This window comes from Clytia hemisphaerica, unplaced genomic scaffold, assembly GCF_902728285.1.
Source record: "Clytia hemisphaerica strain Z4C2 unplaced genomic scaffold, Clytia hemisphaerica genome assembly, whole genome shotgun sequence".
NCBI lineage: Eukaryota > Metazoa > Cnidaria > Hydrozoa > Leptothecata > Clytiidae > Clytia > Clytia hemisphaerica.
In genome coordinates, this window is record NW_027103563.1 from 1 (window position 1) to 21,586 (window position 21,586).

Genomic DNA, 21,586 nt, shown 5'->3' on the forward strand with positions numbered 1-21,586 from the left:
TAGAAAGAGCTTCAAGTTTTACTCTAGGTTTTACGATCCATATGTCGAACGGTTTCTTTTCCATTACCGAATTGGGTATTATTTGAACCAAGTGTTGTTTTTTGGTTTTATGATATGACGGAAAGATGATGTCCCCAATAGTGTTTTTTAGCGTCTTTGTTGAATATGTTTTGTTACTTCTGATTACCTGTGTATTTTGTGTATTTTTTTCTAATTTGCACTTATAATAAAAAATATTCTTGAATATGTTAAGTAAAGATTACGTCATTTTTCATGTCGGAAACACCTCCAAAGACCCCTGAATATTACTAAAAATAGCAACACAGGAGTCAAATTCCGATTTTTCGGGTGTTTACGGCAGGAAAAATGACGTAATCTTGTCTTACACATCTCAAGAAAAGGAGAAACTCTACAGTTGCCGTTACTTCTAATAAACGCCCTCTGCTTTTAAACGCCCCCATCTCGAAAAAATAACCCTCTTTTGAGAAAAACTGTTCAACGCGCTGTAAATTCTATTCTTTTAGTATTCAAACTGATTTTGACCAATGATTTACCATAGCCCCGATCGGCTAGATCTGCGGCCTTTATCGAAAAGTGAAGCAAGTTTTGGTAGGATTTCCTACCAAAGAAATCACGTAAATAAACATTAATAGATAATTACTGTGTCATGAAAATCTACTCTCCTACGCAAAGTTTGCGCCCCTCTCGGCTACGCTACTGCACCCGGGCATTTATTTGAAGTAACACGGTAAACTATAAAGGAGCCATCAAAACTAACTCGTGCATAGCACGCCATTTAACTCTTTACATACACACTACAATCATACATTCTTTTAAAAATTTTCAACACATCAAATGCTATCAGATAAACGATATTATCACATTACATTTTCGCTAGACAAAAATCTGTCTAGTTTTGTCATAATCTTTCCATCTCTAATTTTTAAAACAGTTGTAAATAGGGAGAGCGAAAAAGTCAAAATAAAATTGTGACGGAGAACACTGTTGGTAAACCACAAGAATATAAAGTTAAGAATTGAGCTCGGCTGTTCCGGTGATTTTTAAGTAGTTCCGTACATAAAAAATGTTTTTTTTTGTAAATTTATGCGAAAACTTTACATTCTCATATTCAACGCTAAAACTAATGCACTTTTTAACCATCTTTTTGTACCTTGGAAAACATTGGAACGCGTAAAGCTAACTCGGCTAAACTACATTTGGCACTCTCAACACTTCTCTATAAAGCACTGAAAGAATTGTTACCTACAATCAGGCTTTATCCTTGTTTTGCAGAGTCATCGTGTTTTATGATTTTTATGAATAACTTTGTGCAATTTTTATGCTTTATGCTTTTATGCTGTGTATCACCCCTTCATGATGGGTTTCTCGTGGTTCAACCAAATATCTGATAACCTGTTAAATAATTTGCTTTATAAAAATATTTGCGTTTTATTTATGATTTACAATACAATTCTATTTTAGATATTCAACTGCACTGCACGAGCATGAACTCGTGATCCTACAACATGTCCTTTTTTTGTCGAATCAAGTGACCCTCGATCACAGGGGGAGGGTTGCATTTAGGAAAAGCGGGCTCTGGTAAACCCTAAAGTTGATAAAAAACCATCAAGAAGTAATTCAGTCTATAAAAAGGGTTCTAAAATCTCAGTCTCTCTAAGGGAGTCGTAAAAACTTCAAAAATTGGAAACAATTTCCAAAATTCTGTCTCTGTAAAAGGGTCAATTGTTGAGCTTTGGTTCGCATAAAGCTCCATAGTTTTAATATCGCAAACCCAATAACCCACAGGCCCTTCATTCATGGTACCCGGTATGTATTATCTATAACAGGTCTTTAACATTCTCATTACATGACGTTACAATCCGATCGAGATTTATCGATTCGCAAATGCAATCGACGAAATTCATACAACTTTTGATCACTATTTAACGACAAGACAACATCATTGTTCATATCTTTCATCTCCAAAATCTGACTCTTCTTCAATTTGTGCGTCTTCAAGATTTCCTTAATTAAGGCTTTGACATTCTTACATGCCAGATCACTTTCAATGATTTCGTAAAATACAGTTACCTCTCCAGTGTCCACGAATGTGAGCTGTATCACGACACGCTGCTTCATCAAGATTTTATCACCTTCTAAAAGATTATACTCTGCCAAAGTGTGGCCGTCTTCCAACTGTCGTTTATCTTTGGAGCTCCACAAATCAATAAAACAATAATTCTCCTCATTCTTTGCCTGTCCAATAGCCTCCGCCACCCTGTTTTTAAGGACAATGACCTCGTCATTATCGCTTACTTTCATGGTGAACGAAGAGCCAAAAGAAGTAGAAAGAGCTTCAAAGTTTACTCTAGGTTTTACGATCCATATGTCGAACGGTTTCTTTTCCATTACCGAATTGGGTATTATTTGAACCACGAGGTGTTTTTTGGTTTTATGATATGATGGAAAGATGATGTCCCCAATAGTGTTTTTTAGCGTCTTTGTTGAATATGTTTTGTTACTTCTCTTTACTTGTGTATTTTGTGTATTTTTTTCTAATATGCACTTTTTATACACTAAAAAATATTTTTGGATATGCTAAGTCAAGCTTACGTCATTGTTTCATATCGGAAACACCTCCAAAACACTGGAATTTGACCCCTGAGTATTACTAAAAATAGCAACACAGGAGTCAAATTCCGATTTTTCGGGTGTTTTCGATATGAAAAATGACGTAATCTTGTCTTACACATCTCAGGATTTCCTACCAAAGAAATCACGTTAATAAACATTAATAGATAATTACTGTGTCATGAAAATCTACTCTCCTACGCAAAGTTTGCGCCCCTCTCGGCTACGCTACTGCACCCGGGCATTTATTTGAAGTAACACGGTAAATTATAAAGGAGCCATCAAAACTAACTCGTGCATAGCACGCCATTTAACTCTTTACATACACACTACAATCATACATTCTTTTAAAAATGTTCAACACATCAAATGCTATCAGATGAACGATATTATCACATTACATTTTCGCTAGACAAAAATCTGTCTAGTTTGGTCATAATCTTTCCATCTCTAATTTTTAAAACAGTTGTAAATAGGGAGAGCGAAAAAGTCATGCGAAAACTTTACATTCTCATATTCAACGCTAAAACTAATGCACTTTTTAACCATCTTTTTGTACCTTGGAAAACATTGGAACGCGTAAACCTAACTCGGATAAACTACATTTGGCACTCTCAACACTTCTCTATAAAGCACTGAAAGAATTGTTTCCTACAATCAGGCTTTATCCTTGTTTTGCAGAGTCATCGTGTTTTATGATTTTAATGAATAACTTTGTGCAATTTTTATGCTTTATGCTTTTATGCTGAGTATCACCCCTTCATGATGGGTTTCTCGTGGTTCAACCAAATATCTGATAAATAATTTGCTTTATAGAAATATTTGCTTTTACTTATGATTTACAATACAATTCTATTTTAGATATTCACCTGCACTGCACGAGCATGAATTCGTGATCCTACATGTCGTTTTTTTTGTCGAACCAAGTGACCCTCGATCACAGGGGGAGGGTTGCATTTAGGAAAAGCGGGCTCTGGTAAACCCTAAAGTTGATAAAAAACCATCAAGAAGTAATTCAGTCTATAAAAAGGGTTCTAAAATCTTAGTCTCTCTAAGGGAGTCGTAAAAACTTCAAAAATTGGACACAATTTCCAAAATTCTGTCCCTGTAAAAGGGTCAATTATTGAGCCTTGGTTCGCATAAAGCTCCATAGTTTTAATATCGCAAACCCACAGGTTCTTCATTCATGGTGCCCCAGTGTGTATTATCTATACCAGGTCTTTAACATTCTCATTACATGACGTTACAATCCGATCGAGATTTATCGATTCGCAAATGCAATCGACGAAATTCATACAACTTTCGATCACAACTCAACGACAACACAACATTATTGTTCATATCTTTCATCTCCAAAATCTGACTCTTCTTCAATTTGTGCGTCTTCAAGATTTCCTTAATTAAGGTTTTGACATTCTTACATGCCAGATCACTTGCAATGATTACGTAAAATACAGTTATCTCTGCAGTATTCACGAATGTGAGCTGTATCATGACACGCTGCTTCATCAAGATTTTATCACTTTCTAAAAGATTATACTCTGCAAGAGTGTGACCGTCTTCCAACTGTCGGTTATCTTTGGAGCTCCACAAATCAATAAAACAATAATTGTCGTCGTTTTCTTCCCGGTTAAAAGCTGCCGCCACCACCCTGTTTTTAACAATTTTGACATCATCACTATCGGTAACTTCCATTACGAACGACGAAGAGCCGTAACGGTTGGCAAGAGCTTGAACATTTACTTTAGGTTTAATCCAAATGTTAAAGGGATGTTTATTGATAACCAAATTCAAAGTCATTTGGCCCGGTGAATTATACTTTAAAAATAAATCGAATGTTTTACGATGATCACTTAATTTTACGCCTTTAAAATAGATGACCTGGTCGGAGTTTCGGATGTTGTATTTCTGACGAACATACTTACGAACATGGCTAACATATTTGAATAGTTCTGATCTCAACACTTCTTCTTTGGTCAAAAACTGTAGTTTAAACGTATTGAAATCCTTTATAGGTTTAATATGGTGCTCCTCGCAAATTTCATCAAATTGTTTTTCGTTTGTGAATTTGCCACCGTAACAAACAACCGTCAGATATAAAATACCACCTTGGATAATGTCCGCCTCATCCTGATTTGTTTCATTTATTTCTTCCACATCATCAGCGTCGAAGACATCTTTTTGAATGTATTCATTATTCTCGAAGCGTCGTTTCCCATCACTATCTACTAAGACTTGATTACGCGCCGGAATACCGAAAACTTGTTGTATTTGGGTTCGTACTAAATCTCCTGAACGGTAATACCTTGGTGGTAGTAAAGTTTTACGTGAGCCGAATGCTTTAATTTCGAGCTCTTGGTATTGTTCGATACCCATCACCTTGTAAATTTGTTTAGTTTTAGCGCTCGCAAATTCATCTTGTAACACCGCTAAATGGAGATGTATTACTTTGATATCCTTTTGGGCAAGATGAGAAGTTTCAGGAAAGCGAACAGTTCTTTCTTCTTGTTGATAAGAGAAATATGATACACTTTCCAACGGTTCTAGAATCTCATAAACATTTTTGTGAGGCTCCACGATTAATTGATGTTCTGTAGGGATACCAAGTGAATACTGAATCCTCTTTTTAATGTATGATATCAAAGTTTCGGCCGAGTAAGGAATATTAAAACAAAGTACTTTGGCTGGATAAAGTTTCTCTCTATCTTGTTGGTAGGCTACGATTTCGATCCGGACTTGATCTTCAGTAGGACATTCATAGTTGATTGTATTTGAGCATTCACCATTCATGCATTTATCGTTCAGTTTTCGATGTCGTGCAATGTCCCAGTCAGGGATCACATCGTTACATCCTATACATCGCTTGACTTCCCATTCTTTTTCACGATTATATTCGTCCAAGCAATTACTGCAGTCTGTAATGAACACACCACATCTACAACGCTGGCTGATGGATCGAATTAAATAAAAAGATTGTGCTTCTATTGGTGACATCGTGTAAAGAAATTTAAATTTATGTTCTTAAAAGTTTTTCTCTCGTTGTTATATCTAAAAAGAAAATGAACAAGAATATTTTACAAATTGAAATACTATATAGCAGAATCACTACTACAGTTGAATCTACATAACTCGAATTTTTGAAGTCAAAACATTGTAGACTCTCTGATCATTAAAATGAAGACATTGCAGTGTTTAATTAAACAAATTAATTTTAATTGCACAATTAAGTTACGTCACGCGCTAATCTTTTATTTTGATGAATAACTGCAATCTTTATGAAAGCTCAGCGTTTTTGAAGCAGCGATTCAGACCTCGGAAAACATAATGTCAATCTTTAAGTTATATTAAGTATTCGGGTTATAGAGGTTCAAGTTAAATAGATTCTTCTGTACTAACTGTATCAATCATGAAAAGCCAAAACAACACTGATAACTTCAAGTAAATAAAATCACTACTTCTTATGTAAAACATCATTATCTGACACCAGCTTCAAGAACTTTGCCTATGACCCTTTCAAACCAATCACATGCGGTTAAGTCTAAATCTAGATTTAGAACGCCATGGGTTGAGTCTAACAAACACAAAAGATCCTACAGATGATTGACCTCTACATCTTCTGCGCCATTATTATGAACTACTGTAACGATGACGACCAAAACACGGACAACTATAATGAAAAATAATGAAGGCCTTTTCTTTTTTCCTAAAAAATTCGTAATAAATATTAATAATATATCTCTTTTTAACAAAAAGCAACGTATATCTGATATATAAATCTGTTATTTATAAAAACTCTGTCCTTCAAAAAAACTTACTGTAATTTCAAAAACCTACCTAATTATGTTAAACATTAAGTACTTCAAGAAAAAAATACACGTCTGAAGGCTTAGTCGAAACAAAACGAGTGTTCCCCTCGCTACAGCCCATTGTCTAGTTGAGGCTTGTCGATAACTATTCAGCGTTCAAAACGATTTGCAATAAATTGGACGCGATGGAATTTAATATGCACACAACCTCTCCTGTAGAAAAGTACCACAGGGAAGAGGAAACATGTTCAGAAAGAAAGAGTACCCAACTGTTTAATAAATTTCGAAATTTACAAATCCAATAAAACTCTATGCTAATAGAGACCATGAAGGTAATGAGAACGTACCTCGAACACTGGATAAAATTACTTGAATAAGAACCTCACGTAAAGATACCCCGAGGAGGTCGAAGGAGGGACAGTTAGGCAAAAATATGTGCTGGGTATGTGTGGGAATGGTAAGCGTCGGTTTTTTTGATGATTTGAAATTAGTTTCTCTACGGGACAGTTTTTGAGGTCCGCACATACTGTAACTGACATTCCTCCAACCCTAATATCCCACGATACCTACAGATTTATAAAGCACGAAGAACTAGATGTCTTGCTTTAAACTCTTCCAGTCAGAAGAAAGTGAATCATCGCAAAAAATATTTCTGCTATGTTTTCGAAAACCCACAAAGCTTCTGATTGGTCAAGCACTGAAATTCTATTTTAATGTCACGTGATCTAGATAGGATTTCCAACCTAACTACGGCACACTTTTCAGCCAAAGCATGACATCTATAGCCCTTTGAGCTTTATAAATCTGCGACGATACCCATACTAACTGTATCACAAAACTGAACGTAACACCGTATACAAACCTCGCCAAACAATCTATTTTCTATATCATACTGTAAAACACCTCAGAATTTCATCAATGGAGCTTTGGTGTAGAAAGATGAGGAAGAGATATGTTTGTGAGAGCCACGGTTGGCGGCTTTCGCGTCTTCGTTGAATTTGTATTTCATCAGTTCCATGCACGATCTGGCATCTTCGCATGAATCGTGACCTCCCTCTGTCAAGATATGGGGAGATAGTTAACATATATTATGGGCTGTTCCAAAAAAATTTTCATACAGGGGTGTGGACGAACCTCTTTAAGTCAAAACAAATTTCTTGGAAATGTGTGGACACCCCCTGCAAAATGGTAAGATTTGCAAAAAAGACCCTGGAAATTTTATATTCATGTCTTCCAAAGTGAGGGTGGACGAAATAAAATCTTTCGTTTACCCCCTGGAAGTTTAAGAATAGATTTTTACCCCCTGGAAAAATAACAAAACACTTTTTTAGACCTCGATAAACCTCATTCTGAGAAAAATATAAGCACCAGGGTGTGACAAAAGGAAATTACCAGTTGGACGTACAAATCTATCTTTTTTGCCATCATAACCGGTAACATGAAACAAGACAACAACAAATACACCATCGTAACCTTGGAGAGGCTCCGGTATGGTGACAAGTTCAGGTTTGACACGATAGTGGAATCCCCCACCCCCCTTTCCTGAAGAATAGGCCATTTCACAGTCGCAAAGCGCAATGGGTAATCAGGACCACTACACACTAATGACGACTTACTATTGGTCCAAAATTTTGAATTTTTTTTTGGAGACTATGGCATCGAGTCAACAGAAAGCCATTATGGAAGCACAATCAGTTTTGATTACCCATGATCCATTTCGACTGTGAAACGGCCTATGCATCTTCTGGAAGGAAGAAACATGGTTGAAAGCGTACGCAGTTTTTAAGGGAAAAATTAAAAACATTTTCTATGTTACAGTACCTCCATCTTGGATGATTTTTTGAAGGAGTTCAGCCATCAGTGTTTTCAAAGCTCTTTTAAACGGTAATCCCAAACGATGAGGGAAAACAAGAGCTGTGTCAATCACCCGTCGGTGGATTATCTGAAAAGAAAATTGCGGACAGGTTTGTTAATAAACTAACTATTTATTCAACTATATATTCAAGGCGCAGTAGTGCTAGAGGTCAGGGTTCGATTCCCACTCGGTGTTGCGATTCACTTGGCAAGTGAATGTACCTTGGCCCGGGTCAACCCATACTATGTGAGGGGAATAGGGTACCATCACTCTGATACAAGAGCATGGTGAAATATGCTGGACATTGAATGTGGTGTGGTGATGGTACTCATATGTTCAGTACCTGCGAGAACGCAAGGTTCTCCAGTACTGTTGGAGTATCATCATCGATACAGCACGGCTCTGATGTGTCGCGAGCACAGAGTACAATGTCTGGTAAGCGCTGTGATTTCCCTATCTAGGGGTAGGAAACGATCCCGGGATAGGGCCCGGTCCGATGATATCGGAGGGTCAGCTTCTCTTCTCTTCTCTTCCCTATATATTCAACATCAATAGGCCGCGCTACTTTAGAGCCATTATTTATGGCTTTCTACAACGACTTCTGGTAATGGTTTTCAACCATACGCCAAATGAAAATTCATCAATGCAAAGGTTTTCAGAAAGTAAACCTTCTATGTAAATGCCTCAACCATTTTGATTTATTTATTACGTCTTGCGATAAGACGAATGAAATTCAACTCATGTATGCTGTGAATTTGCCGAACTAAGCATTTCAGGTGAAGGATTTCCAATCCAATACAATTATACAACGGCTAATTTTTAATACACCTTTTCGACCGTAGTTGCTTACGGTCTGCCGCGCAAGCATTTTTTTGTCTGTCTTACCACCATAAAACCGTCCCAGTCTTTTTATCGCACCTATAGACAATAGAAAAAGTTGTAAAAAAAGGATTGAATCGAGTTTAGGGGGATAATTAAATAATAAAGTGGCACGCGCCTGACCACGCGACTACGGTCGAAAAGGTGAATTAAAAAAGCATAAACCACGTGTTACCTTTAGAGCTTTGAGATCACTTTCCAGACTGTGTCCCATCAGTATGGTATCTTTATCGAACAGATTCATGAAGATTTCTTGAATGTCTTTCAAAGAGTAATCCACGTTCTTCAAATTCTCTTTCGTTACACCGCTAAACCTAAAAATGGACATAGAGAATGTTGCTTACTTCTAAAACTTTACAAATTACTTGCTGGGCAGCGGAAAAGACCAAACCTATAAGTTTCGAGCTTCTTTTTAAATTAACAAGAGTTTAACTACACGTTGTTTTTATAAGGAGCACGTTTATAAGGAACTTGAGGCTCAAAATGGTCCGAAAAACTAGGAATTGTTAAGGAGCTGCTCAGACTGAGAATAACAAGACAAGTCAAGTCACAGAGAGTTGAATTTGCACACATTTACAAAGCCTAAACACAAAGATAACAAAATATTGACGAAATAACGTTCAATAAACGTCTCTTTTTGCATTTTAGTCCATTGTTAAACTTATACATAAGTCACATACTTAGCAATTCCAATCTTAGCAGCTTAGTAAATAAGGAAACTGGATAAGAAACTTTGAGGCTAAAATTCTCTCAACAAATAAGGAACTCCAGGCTCGGAGCCAAGTTAATGTTCCATATAAAAAAACGTGTGATCTAATTCGAGTGCCCACGAGTAGAACAATCATCGAGACATCTACGACATTGACGCAAACAAGGGGTGGCCTGTTTCTTCGTTGTTTCTTCCGTTTTCGACTATCGCCAAGTCACATAATGCTTCACCCTTGCTTTCTAAGCTCGTCGCTTTCGTAGTCCGGTCTCATACATCCACCGGGTCTTAATTCGGTCAGGCCAGCACCCGAATTAGACTCCCCACTTTACGGGTCGAGTTGTACTGATGCACCTTTTAACTTTCCCGAAAGTTATAATAAATGCTATGCATCACTGAAATGAGGTAGGACTAGAAGCCTCTTCTTCTCCCCTTTCTATTATTCTCCTCAGCTACCTGCACCAAGTACTACTTTTCATACGCCATGATCCGATCGGCTCAGTATTGAACCGACCACATTTGGAAATTGCAGAGTCCAATTTTTTTGAAATTGTATTAGATGAGTACACATTATAACGGTGACTTACTGGAAACCCGGCAATAACCGGTTTACTTACTTCGTATTGTAATCCACAATCGGATTATCGGGTTTGACAAATAAATCGATGATTTGTACAAGATAGAAATCAACCACCGTGACACGAGTCAACTCCAATCCTTGGGTCGTGTAGCACTATAACAAAAATCAAGCTATTTAAAAACCGATTCCATCATAGTTAAGAAGGATAGCATATTTTTGAAACAACCACACCTATCGGTTTCACGGATAGTTAAGAGTGTAGTTTATGCCAAACTTAACCTTGTTTACAATTCACATAATGTGAGTACCTTTTTAGTTTCAGTCGGTAAAGCGCTCGCATTATAACATTCGTAAGCCTATAAAGTGTTTTATTTTTTTATATATTTTTAAATTTTGATGAATTTTTCATGGTTTTTCTAACAAATCCTGAAATAATTTTGTTTTACAGACTTGTTGCTTAGGGACCGTTCTTGGATGACGTTCATGGCATTGTACAATATATAAGGAAAATCTAACTGACGAAAGTTTTCAGTCAACTGAAACGAGTTGGTGTTATCAACAAACAGAGAAAATATATTTCAATAATTCGTCAGAAAACTGTCGAATGTGCTTGACTCAACTTCAGTATCTTTTTAATTACCCGTAGGCCAAAAATGTAAACATGAAAAATACAATTAAAAAAATAAAAAATAAAATCTTCGATAAAAAAAAATTTAGCCTCGTTTTGAGCTAAACCTTGTGACCATGCTTTAAGTTCTTCAGCCTGCCCCCAAAAAAAGATATTTCAATGCATTTTATCATTTTAATGACAAAGTAAACAATGAATGTAAAATGACGTACTTTTACACGTTATAATACAAAACGATCTCAACGCTTGTTACCAATACTAGACAGGAGACCCGTCGTGTGTTTTTTTATAATTTGATGTACACAAGACGGGTTCGAGCTGTGAGTCCAATATTGCACTCACATTTTTTACAGTGGGAAATTCGAATTTAGCGATGTCCACACTTACTAAAATAAAAACTAAATTTCGAAAGTTGCGCTTTCTCTAAGAAAGTGTGACCAGTAAAAGAATAACAAAATTTGATTGGCTATGTTTTCAACCGTTATTAGGATCTGAGAAATTCAAAGTCTCAGCCCGTACCATGCTATACATTTCGCCATCAGTTTATCAAAGAAGAAATCATAGCATGGATTCCCAGGCTATACCAACACATCTTTAGATATTATATGAACTCTTTTTCGACTCTCTTTTTTCTCGACATGCTGTAGTAAGAGCAAAATGCAATTCACGAAGCTTCAAAATATTAAGCCGTAAAAAATGATGAGGAAAATCAATACTGAATATATAATAAGAAGTAGTAAAGCCATGTCCACCACGAATGATATTGTTTCTCTCGAACTGTGGCTGTACCAACAAACTGTTTCAAAAACCCATTTACACCAATAAGGCAAAAAATCAAAAATATTTAAGCTACATAAATATTTTTTTTTTAAATCTTCTATTTCTGGAGATCCAATCCCAAACCTTTGACATTGACAAAATCTATTTCCTTCTTTGAGTGTGATCGACAGAAATTCTTCACCTAATTTCGTTATGTCCTTCTTATACTCTTCTGCGTAAGTTATGTTATGCCTTTGGGTGCAATAACCTGCCAACCTTTCCAAAAGTTTCTCAAAGAACTGTTGCTTGATTTTCATCTCGGTCTTAAGTGTGAAACTTCTTCCTTCCAGCAATTTATCAACATTTGATACTAAATATAAATTGCATTTGATATAATCGAGGCAGGCCGTTTTGAGATTTTCTGACTCGATAAGCTCGGCTGTTTCTAGAAGATGAAGGGCATGTGAGGAGTTGTACATTTGCTTGCTTTGGCGTGACAATTCTTCGTTGATTTTCTTGGTGATTGTGTCGACCAAGTATTCGTTTGTTAAAGAATATAATGCTCGCACGTGCGTGAAAAAAACTTTCATTCGGGATTCTAAAAGAGATATCGTTTTTTATAAGAACAAACTATAAAAGAAAAGGATGCTAAGATGACCGCAAGATATTAAGAAATAGCTAAGGGAATTTTAAGGCTTTTATGGACTCTTAAAACATCCAATTTCTTAGAAATAATACAAAATCGCTGACAAAATGGTGAAAATAAGAATTGTATTTTTTAGAACATATTTCTTAAAGCTTAAAAAGTTAAGGACATCCCAAGGCTTCAAGAAATTTTGAATGCTACAAAGAATAACTTTACGACAAAACAATAAAGAAAAAGGAAATTTTCCCCGAAATGAAAATGAAAGTGTCAAAAACGTATTTTGTATTTATTGAATTCAGAATAAGAGGATCTTCCCATATTAGAAAGAGAATGGATTTCCCCGTGCACTTTTTCCAGTTCTCCGACGTACCTTTTTCTTTAAATTCAGCAGAGCAACCATGACAATATCCTGAAAATATAGAATCACAGAAATTTAGACGACACGCTACAAGACAATTTACACCATTCAAAAATACGGTTCTTGAGAATTCCAAACTGTCGCTGGTGGTTTTAGAACATGAAAACAAGAACTTAATCTTACATACCGAAACGCGGTTCTTTTGTGAAATCTTTTCGTTGACCTTTCTTGATGATGGAACATCCTTCACAATACAAAATTTCATCCTCTATTAATTGAAAAAAGTCGAGTCCATATCTGTAAGAATTAGACATCGTGACAAAGTAGTTTTGAAAAATGCTTCCCTTATCGTTTTTTTCATCACAGAGTTATACAGTTGAGCCTCTTGTATTCGAACCTCTATAACTCGAATGTCTCCTTAACTCGACTTTGCGTTCCCCGTGCGTGTTTGCGTTCCCCATGGAAACTTCACTGCATAATCAATGGTGCTCTCGTTTTACTGTCAAATCAAAAAGCTAAATGACTTTATTTTTAGATTTCAGTTTTAGTCAAAGTTTCCTCCTTCAAAACTTTAGAAATACCTTAAGAGAAGAAATTTTGGCGAATGAGTCCATTCGCCAATGTTGGTGCAATTTGCCGGAATTTATTTTGGTGATTTAATAAAATTTCTAAATTTGGCGAGAAGAAATTTTGGCGAACGACCAATTTTTGTTCAATATTTTAGCTGAAAAAAGAGGGGAAAAAAGGGTTTTAGGAGAAATAGAGATTAAATTGAAAGAAAATTAAATTTGGCGAGAATTTATTTTGGCGAATGACCTATAAATTTAAATTTCTTTTCGCCAAAATTGCTCCCATTAAGATGGCTGCAAAAATTTAAGTCTAATTTTTCATCTCAGTCAGGCATTTCACATTATAAAACTTGAAAGAACTTACCCAAGAAAAAGTCTTCAAAAGGGTAAACCATCCTCAGCATGTAGATAAACGTATCGTATGGTTTTCCTTCCAAAACAACTCTCTTTGTTTGCGCTTCTTTGAAATTTCCATTGAACATGGCTTCGAAGACAGGAGAAACCATTGACAGTGTAATCGAATGAACCTGGAGCTCTTTGTCTTCAACAACCAAAACGACATCACTGTTTTTCCAGGGTTGAGAAAAAGTAACTTCTTATTTCTTTTCATTTAAATGACTTTCCACAGTTGATCCACTCATTGTTTGCTCAAAATCTAGGGTTTAGAGCATGGTCGTATCTCCAATGAAAATATCAACGTTGTAATATCAATTCTTCAAAAGTTTGCTGTGCCAATATTTCTTTTATTGTTTGGATAAAGGTATCTTTACAACAATGTTGCAATTATGTTGGTCAAAATATCAATGTTGTAATTTTTATTGTATCAAAATCTCTATAAAGCCTTCTTATAGTATAACAACCAAATCATTTCTTTCAACAAAAAAATAACATCTGAAAAAAGTTCAACTTGCCAATAAGTACTCTTTTTTAAATTGCGAAATCTATCTCTTTCCAAGTTTGAAAGTGATAGTAGCTAAACCACGAACATAAAATTTTCTTAGAACAGTGTTTGAATAATTACTTATAAATAAAGCTCACCCATTTGATGATATGCTTATAAAAGAACTTGATTGACTTGAAAGAAGTGATTTGAGCTTACATCATCATCAAAGTTGGCTTTTTTATAATTAATTATATACTAGGTCACAGTGTGGATGTAAATCACACTGAAACGACCGCCTTCCATCACGCATCACGCTCGCGAGAGAGCGCGCGCACATTATTAATGCCTACATGTCATCTCCAGTACATTTTAGATTATTCATTGAAAACAGATTACAATATAGTAATTTTTCATGTCTCGATTATTCAATTACGAATAAAAGACATTCCGGGAAAAAAAGAAACAACTCAACAAAAGAGAAACACCTGGGTAATCTAGTTAGAAAAACCGAAAGTAAATGGTAGACAAAGTAATGAGCCAAGGCAAAACGAGATTAGCGTACCACTATGAAAGAAACCGCCTCCGGCGGTCGATTATAGTCTTTTAAGGTCTTTCTTGTTTCGACTCGAATAAAGACATAACTTTCACGTCGTCAATTAGTCTGGAGACTAATACTCTCTACATGTTCTATAAAAATTCAAAATTTTTGAAGCCCTCGGATGTTGTAAATTTTTTGAGTTTTAATGGTTTTAAGCCTAAAAATAATTTAAAATGTTTTATTACCATTTTTATTTTTCCTAAAGGGCTATATATACGGAGATCGAATTGTAGCAAGTCGTCAATAGTCATTTTTACGGTGGTCGAGAAGGGCCACACAAAATAAAAAACCTCAATACATAATAAAAAATTCCAATACAAAATAAAGAATCCCAATATATACAAAATAAAAAATTCCGATACAAAATAAAAAAAATGTCAATACAAAATGAAAACTTCCGATACGAAATAAAAAACGTCCCAAAATCTTAAAAATTGGAACCCCCTAAGGTTTGGACCCAGACTTTCAAAAATTTCAAAAATTGGTACCAGAGGGGCCCTAAATTCTTGAAAGCTAAAGTACCCAAAATCTTGCAATCGAGGACTCCAGGGAAGCCTGAAGTAATGGGAGCCAAAAAGATCAACCTAACTAACTAAAACCTTAAACATCACAGTCAATGATAAGTATCCAGGCTCACAACATAAGACTTTGGCCATTTTTGGGTCCCACTTTTTGTATGTATTGAATTTTTTATTTTGTATTGAGCTTTTTTTATTTTGTATTGAACTTTTTTTATTTTGTATTGGAATTTTTTTATTTTATGTGGCCCTTCTCGGCCACCGTACATTTTTGATCCTCTTATCACTCTTAGATTAAAGTAGTTTAAACTCGGTACAACAATCAGCTGATCAAAAATGAGTTCCCAAAATATTTTTCCGGTTTTCTAGAAATAGCTCTCGATTAATTTAACACCCACATTGAGGAGTGGTACCATTAGAGTAACACTTTTTTCAAAAAACTCCGATCAAAGGATTTTGGTTGACCTGGGATTGAGAAAATTACTCTAAGGATTATATCAAGCTAAAGTGGGTGTCACTCATTTTTTCTCGGGTACCTAATAGCCGGGGTAGGGGTGTTGGAAAAACATCAAAACTTAATAAGCGAGGACTAGCAGAATTAGGGCAAAGAGAGAACTTTCAAAAACATTTTCCCTAAAATTAATAAGCGGGTGGGGGGAGGTTCGCGGAGGTTCGGAATGAAAATGTCCTGGGTGGAAAATTATTAGGTACCCGAGAGTACTTAAAGAAATTTTGAACGTATATGGCTGTATTCAAAATAAATTCGAAAGTGTATGCTTAGGTTTAAAATCGTTCCCATAAGAATTGATGCTAACTTCAACATGGCAAGTCAACAAGAGCAGATTTAAAGTTCAAATTATGTCAATGTAATGTTAAATTGAGGATGGTTTTCGGGAGTTTTTGAACATCGATCAGAAATGACGACCACGACCGGCGTGTGGGTGATATGCCAGACATTGTGGTGTGTGGTGTCACTCATCCCGGTCTGCACCTGCGACGAGCTCTATGCTCTCCCACGCAGTTCGAGTGTCATGGTATCTGTGTCTCGCAAGCACAGCGTTCCGACTTGAAAAAGGAATTCCTACTTCGCAAGGAGTAGAACCCATTCCCCAATGGGCAGGGCTCATATCATCATAATGAAATACAAAGCTTCTCAAATCAATTTCAACAAAGTTTTCAACAATAATTATTATGATGCTGATAATACAAAAATTTATCTGGATAGTAGTTGACACCTTATTCAAGCTGCAAGAGCGTTGAAATGACTATTTTACGAATTTGATCAGAGGGGAAGGATCATGCAGTTGATATGAACACTATGACACTTTCTACGTGACGGTATTTAAACAGAAATTTGGAAAAACAGTTACTCCATCAATAGACTAACTGTAATATGGGTGGTGCCCTAACATGAAATTTGGAAAATCAGTTATTATTTTGTGGAGTTACTGTTAAAGTTTTCTCCTAATTCTTCAAAGTTTGCGAAAGGTTTTCTTTTTATAAAAATAGAAATTGTTTTGAAGATGTAGAGTGTAATGTACATTAAAACATTTTGAAAAATTGAGAATTTACTGCAACATTTGAAAAGCCTTGATATACTATATTTCTGTTCTCTTAGTTAGGGGGAGCATTATTCCAAGGGGTTAATAGGTTGTGCTGTTTTTATTGTATACATTTTATATAATGAAACTTTGCAAAAACTATTCCAATTTCTTTGCAAAAAATATTTCACCTTTTTTGGTAAAAACTCATTCCAGACCTGTTTAGATTATCCGACCGAAACTGACATCAAATCATGCTAGCTCAGCATGCTTATCTTTATTGTCCGTCTTTTTTTGGTTAAAGGGGTGGTGCATACCTGTTCAAGGGATAAAATCAGTTACTCTACCGTGGAGTAACTGCAAGGGTGGTGGTGTTATCCACAAAGGTCAAAATTTGCAGTTACTCCAATTAGTGGAGTAACTGCATGAATCCCCTGATTTGATACTTATAATTAGATGAGACAGGGGTGAGCTTACTCACCAATACGATATATTCAAAGGATAAAGAGAGACACTCTACGCTGGAGAAAGAGAAAACTCGATAACCTAAATTTGTCTCCTCGCCAGTTGGTCGCTGGTCGTGATCGCCATTTCTGGTCGATGTTTAGAAACTCCCATGTTTTTCTTTCACTTGGTCATTTTATTATCCCTAAGCATAAAAGTTAAAAATTTGGGTATAGTAATGTTTTGTACAAAAACACTCAAAAAAGACCGAGTGTTTGTCATTAATTTTGAATTTAAACAACAAAACCAGTGACAAACGCCCACGCTATATTCAGTGTAAATCATTACGTCATGAATGTTGTGAATCCTTAAAAATTAATTTTCCTCTTTGAGTGCAAGTGACAAAAATTCTTCACCAAGTTGCTTCAGTTCATTCTTGTACAATCTGTTGTTGGCGTTACCATTGCTACTATGTGCCAGACGGTCAACTAAGTAGTCAAACAACTGTCCTTTCATCTTGATTTGAGTTTTGAGAGATATATTTCTTCCTTCCAGCAAACTTTTCATATCGGATGTCGTCCTCAAGTACTGTTTGATATAATCGAGGCAGGCCGTTTTAAGATCTTCTGACTCGATAAGCTCGGCTGTTTCAAGAAGATGAAGGGCATGCGAGGAGTTGTACATTTGCTTGCTTTGGCGTGACAATTCTTCGTTGATTTTTTTGGTGATTGTGTCAATCAAGTATTCGTTTGTTAGAGAATATAATTCTTGAAGGCTTTTGAAAAAAACTTTCATTCGAGTAACTGAAGAAAAAAAACAAAAGCCAAATAAAAAGTCATTGTAAGTCATCTACAATACCCGAGCCCTTGTCTGCAAAGCTCTGGAGAAAAAAAAACAGCTATATTAATAATATAGAATCATACAATGGGTTTTAAAAACCTCTGCGGAAGGGGGAGATTAAAAGATAAGTTATATACTGGACTAGAGTCCTTTACTTAAAAAACTTTTTGGAGCACAATTTGGCAAAATAGACCTAATTGATTGATTTTTGATTATAACTTCGATGTAAGGATGCTTGGTTAAATCAAATTATATATTACCATTTATCAAATCATAATTTACATATGTCAAAAAATGAAAACATACCCATATCTTGAATTCCATTATGACAACTATAACAATACCCTGAAGATAAAATTGAAGAACTTTCTGTCAATCAAATCGCTGGACCGCTAGCACAATTTCAAGTCAGTTAGGATAAAAATTATAGCAAAGTATTTTGCACAAGATGGGTTATTATGAAAATCAACATTTTCTGCTTTTAATCAGGTTGTTTTCTACCAATCCAATACCAAATGATTTATACCAACTTTATGTACCAAATCGTTGTGCTTTGGTGTAATCTTTTTGTTGACCAATCTTGTCGGAACATCTCTCGCAATACAAAATTTCATCTTCTATGAGAAAAAGAATCATAGTCTCAGAGTTTGTTTAAGGAATTTGCAATGTTTATCACTGACAAAGTCAAAGCGACACTTGGCCTCTTGGTAAAATGCATATAGATGTTGAGAAGACTTACCTAAAAATATGTCTTCAAAAGGATACACCATCCTCAGCATGTATAAAAAAGTGTCGTATGGTTTTCCTTCCAAAACAACTCTCTTTGTTTGCGCTTCTTTGAAATTTCCATTAAACATGGCTTCGAAAACAGGAGAAACCATTGACAGTGTAATCGAATGAACATGAAGCTCTTTGTCTTCGACAACCAAAACAACATCACTGTTTTTCCAGGGTTGTGCGAATCGATCTTTGCGATCTTCTTTTTCTATCAGTTTCATTAGCGCATTCTCAAACTGTTGAGTGTTTTCATTGGATAAACTCATTTTCGATATAAACTTAATGCCGACTATAACATTAATTCAATAAATTTATTTCTTACAAAACAAAATATAAATATTTAAGCCAAGACCATGAAATTTGAAACGTCAAATCAAATCTCAAGGCCTTTAGAAATAACTCAAACAACTTACAAACACACAGCTCAAAACAAAAAAAGCTCTACTTTAAAACATCATAACAAACGAGCTTGCTTTTAAAAACGATAGTACACACATAATCGATTCATATTGCAAAGACTTCTTTTGATTGATCATGTGAAGCCACACATATAATAGCTTTCTAAGAATTCCCCTTCTTTGACATTAAATCTTTGCTACTTTCTATAAGAACTGTTATTTAAAAATGATAATAGTAAAAGAGTCCTTTTAAAAGTTCCATAAAAACAGCTAATTTGTAAATCGAGATTTTTCCGATTTGATATTGCTGATTATCTTCTGCAATCTGTTCGGCGTCACTCATTCCGTCACCACCAGGGTCAGCCATTCTTTTCAACCAGTTTTTTAGTGGTTCGAACGAAATTGGGGCGAGCTTTGAGGTTGTCTGTACACAGACCCAGTATCTACGGTTGATTTTAAAATTCATTGCCGTAGAGTGTCTGTTGTCATTGTCTTTTCTCATTTGAGTTTTTTCAAACCGACCGCTGCTGCGATGGAGTGTTGGTGAGAAAGGGGAGACGATGAGAGAAGTGTTGTTCTCTATAAATCAAACTTCGTCGCAGAGGTCTCCGTACGGGAATTTTTTTATCAAACAGACAATGCGTACAGAGTGTACTACGAGAAGCGATAAACGTGAGATACACTCTGGTACAGAGTAGCTATGAGGGCAATTTTCGAAATTGGTATTTGAAAAAAGTTCCATAAAAAACAGCTAATTTGTAAATCGAAAATCAAATGGATTTTTCCGAAGTGGTATTGCTAACTGTTTGGCGTCACACATTCCGTCTACCAGGGTCCGTTATTCTTTTCAACCAGTCTCGTGGTAGTTGGAACGAATTTGGGGCGAGCTATGAGGGCGATTTTCGAGATTGGGTCTTCTGTGCTCCATTATTAAGAATAATACCTGTGAAATCAATTACGCTTGACCGTAGTTTGCTTGTCAGACCCGATTACCGTAATGGCACTGTGTTTTCGTTGTCTTTTCCCTTTTCGAGATTCTTCATATCAAGTTCGCATTTTCTAACAAAATTGATTTCTTTCTTTTTGCACTCACAAGAGGCAATATGTGAAAAACCAAAACATTGTAGTGAAACAAATAAAACTCACCGTTATTAAATGGAAAACAAACCAACACAAGCATTATTTAAATAACTTTTTAAACAAAAAAAGTTGGCTGCACCGAATTTTTCTACATTTAATATCATAATGGTTGTCATACGCGTCTCATCTGCGAAATCTTTTATGGACTATTTCTTTGATTATCGGAATCGCATTCTTTTATTCATCTGCTAATCGCTTTGATGATAATCCAGAATTAATTACATTGAATCAATTAAAAACTAATTTCCAGAAATTAGTTCTAAAAACTCTTCACGTGAGGATTTTATCTAGGCATCTAAGTATTTTCGAGTTATGTGAGCGCTTTACCGACTGAGCTAAAGAGAAACCAGCGTTGGAGGAATAATTTTGGCAAAAAGTTCTTGAAAAATCTCTAACGATTCCTCTGACAATTCCAAGCAGATCAAATTTTTTTCAGAGATATCGTCTCTTAAGGATATTACTAAACTAACTAACTAAACTAACTAGGTAATTTCCGCCATTAGGTTTGCGTGTTTTGTTAAGTCACGTAACTCCTTCGTAGAAAGAAGCAAACGTTCGAATCTGTAAAGTCGATCCCTTACGGAAATCGAATATTTGCTTCCATAATGGTTGAACCAAACATAAAAACTTTTGCAGTACCAAGGCGAATAAACAGAAAACGATAGATAAACGAATTACAAAGTGTTCGCTCTTACCATCTCACAATCGATAGCGAAGACTTTACGCTTCGTTTCCTCGTTTTTCCAACTCTCCGTCGAAACGTAATCTGTCAGTTCACCAACCCGATTGCATACGTGAAGCTAGAATATACGTAATTGCCACCGCAGGAAGCCTAAAGCTTCCGAGGATGGCATTCATAGCTTCACTCGTGAGGGAAAGTTGGGAAAACATCTCATAATTTTGCGCGCGCGTTTCAGTATTTTAGTTCCGCTTAGCGGAACATTATCAATTAACGGTTATTTGATTTCCCGGAATGAAGAGCGATAAGCCGTGTTTTACAGGATAGCTCTTTTTTAGCTTGCGCGGCGGA

The 21,586-nt window shown here is 35.7% G+C and overlaps 3 protein-coding genes across 3 annotated transcripts; all 3 read right to left on the bottom strand.

Moving 5' to 3' along the window:
• Positions 1 to 1,863: 1,863 nt before the first annotated feature.
• Positions 1,864 to 2,409, bottom strand: LOC136800856 (uncharacterized). Its single transcript, XM_067057471.1, has one exon. It carries the CDS (start codon positions 2,407 to 2,409, stop codon positions 1,864 to 1,866), a length of 546 nt encoding a protein of 181 aa, XP_066913572.1.
• A 4,932-nt stretch (positions 2,410 to 7,341) lies between these two features.
• On the bottom strand, positions 7,342 to 21,351 carry LOC136800857 (putative exonuclease GOR). The gene is made up of 6 exons (XM_067057472.1): positions 21,252 to 21,351; positions 10,495 to 10,610; positions 9,347 to 9,485; positions 8,259 to 8,379; positions 7,830 to 7,979; positions 7,342 to 7,493 (listed from the first exon to the last, which is right to left on the bottom strand). The coding sequence occupies exons 1-6, from the start codon at positions 21,252 to 21,254 to the stop codon at positions 7,342 to 7,344; spliced, it is 681 nt and encodes a 226-aa protein (XP_066913573.1). The 5' UTR covers positions 21,255 to 21,351.
• On the bottom strand, positions 17,742 to 19,429 carry LOC136800855 (BTB and MATH domain-containing protein 38-like). Its single transcript, XM_067057470.1, has 3 exons — positions 18,981 to 19,429; positions 18,781 to 18,858; positions 17,742 to 18,204 (listed from the first exon to the last, which is right to left on the bottom strand). The coding sequence occupies exons 1-3, from the start codon at positions 19,282 to 19,284 to the stop codon at positions 17,777 to 17,779; spliced, it is 810 nt and encodes a 269-aa protein (XP_066913571.1). The 5' UTR covers positions 19,285 to 19,429; the 3' UTR covers positions 17,742 to 17,776.
• Positions 21,352 to 21,586: the final 235 nt, after the last annotated feature.

Bases quoted from the DNA above. Each gene is read 5' to 3' on its own strand.
- LOC136800856 (XM_067057471.1), bottom strand. From the start codon at position 2,409: ATGGAAAAGAAACCGTTCGACATATGGATCGTAAAACCTAGAGTAAAC.
- LOC136800855 (XM_067057470.1), bottom strand. From the start codon at position 19,284: ATGAGTTTATCCAATGAAAACACTCAACAGTTTGAGAATGCGCTAATG. The intron at 18,859-18,980 runs GTAAGTCTTCTC...TTTTTCTCATAG, and splicing joins TTTTGAAGACATATTTTTAG to AAGATGAAATTTTGTATTGC. The intron at 18,205-18,780 runs GTACATAAAGTT...TTTTTTCTTCAG, and splicing joins CACCAAAGCACAACGATTTG to TTACTCGAATGAAAGTTTTT.
- LOC136800857 (XM_067057472.1), bottom strand. The intron at 9,486-10,494 runs GTAAGTAAACCG...GTCCATTTTTAG, and splicing joins ATTGTGGATTACAATACGAA to GTTTAGCGGTGTAACGAAAG. The intron at 7,494-7,829 runs GTAATTTCCTTT...ATATCTTGACAG, and splicing joins TAGATTTGTACGTCCAACTG to AGGGAGGTCACGATTCATGC.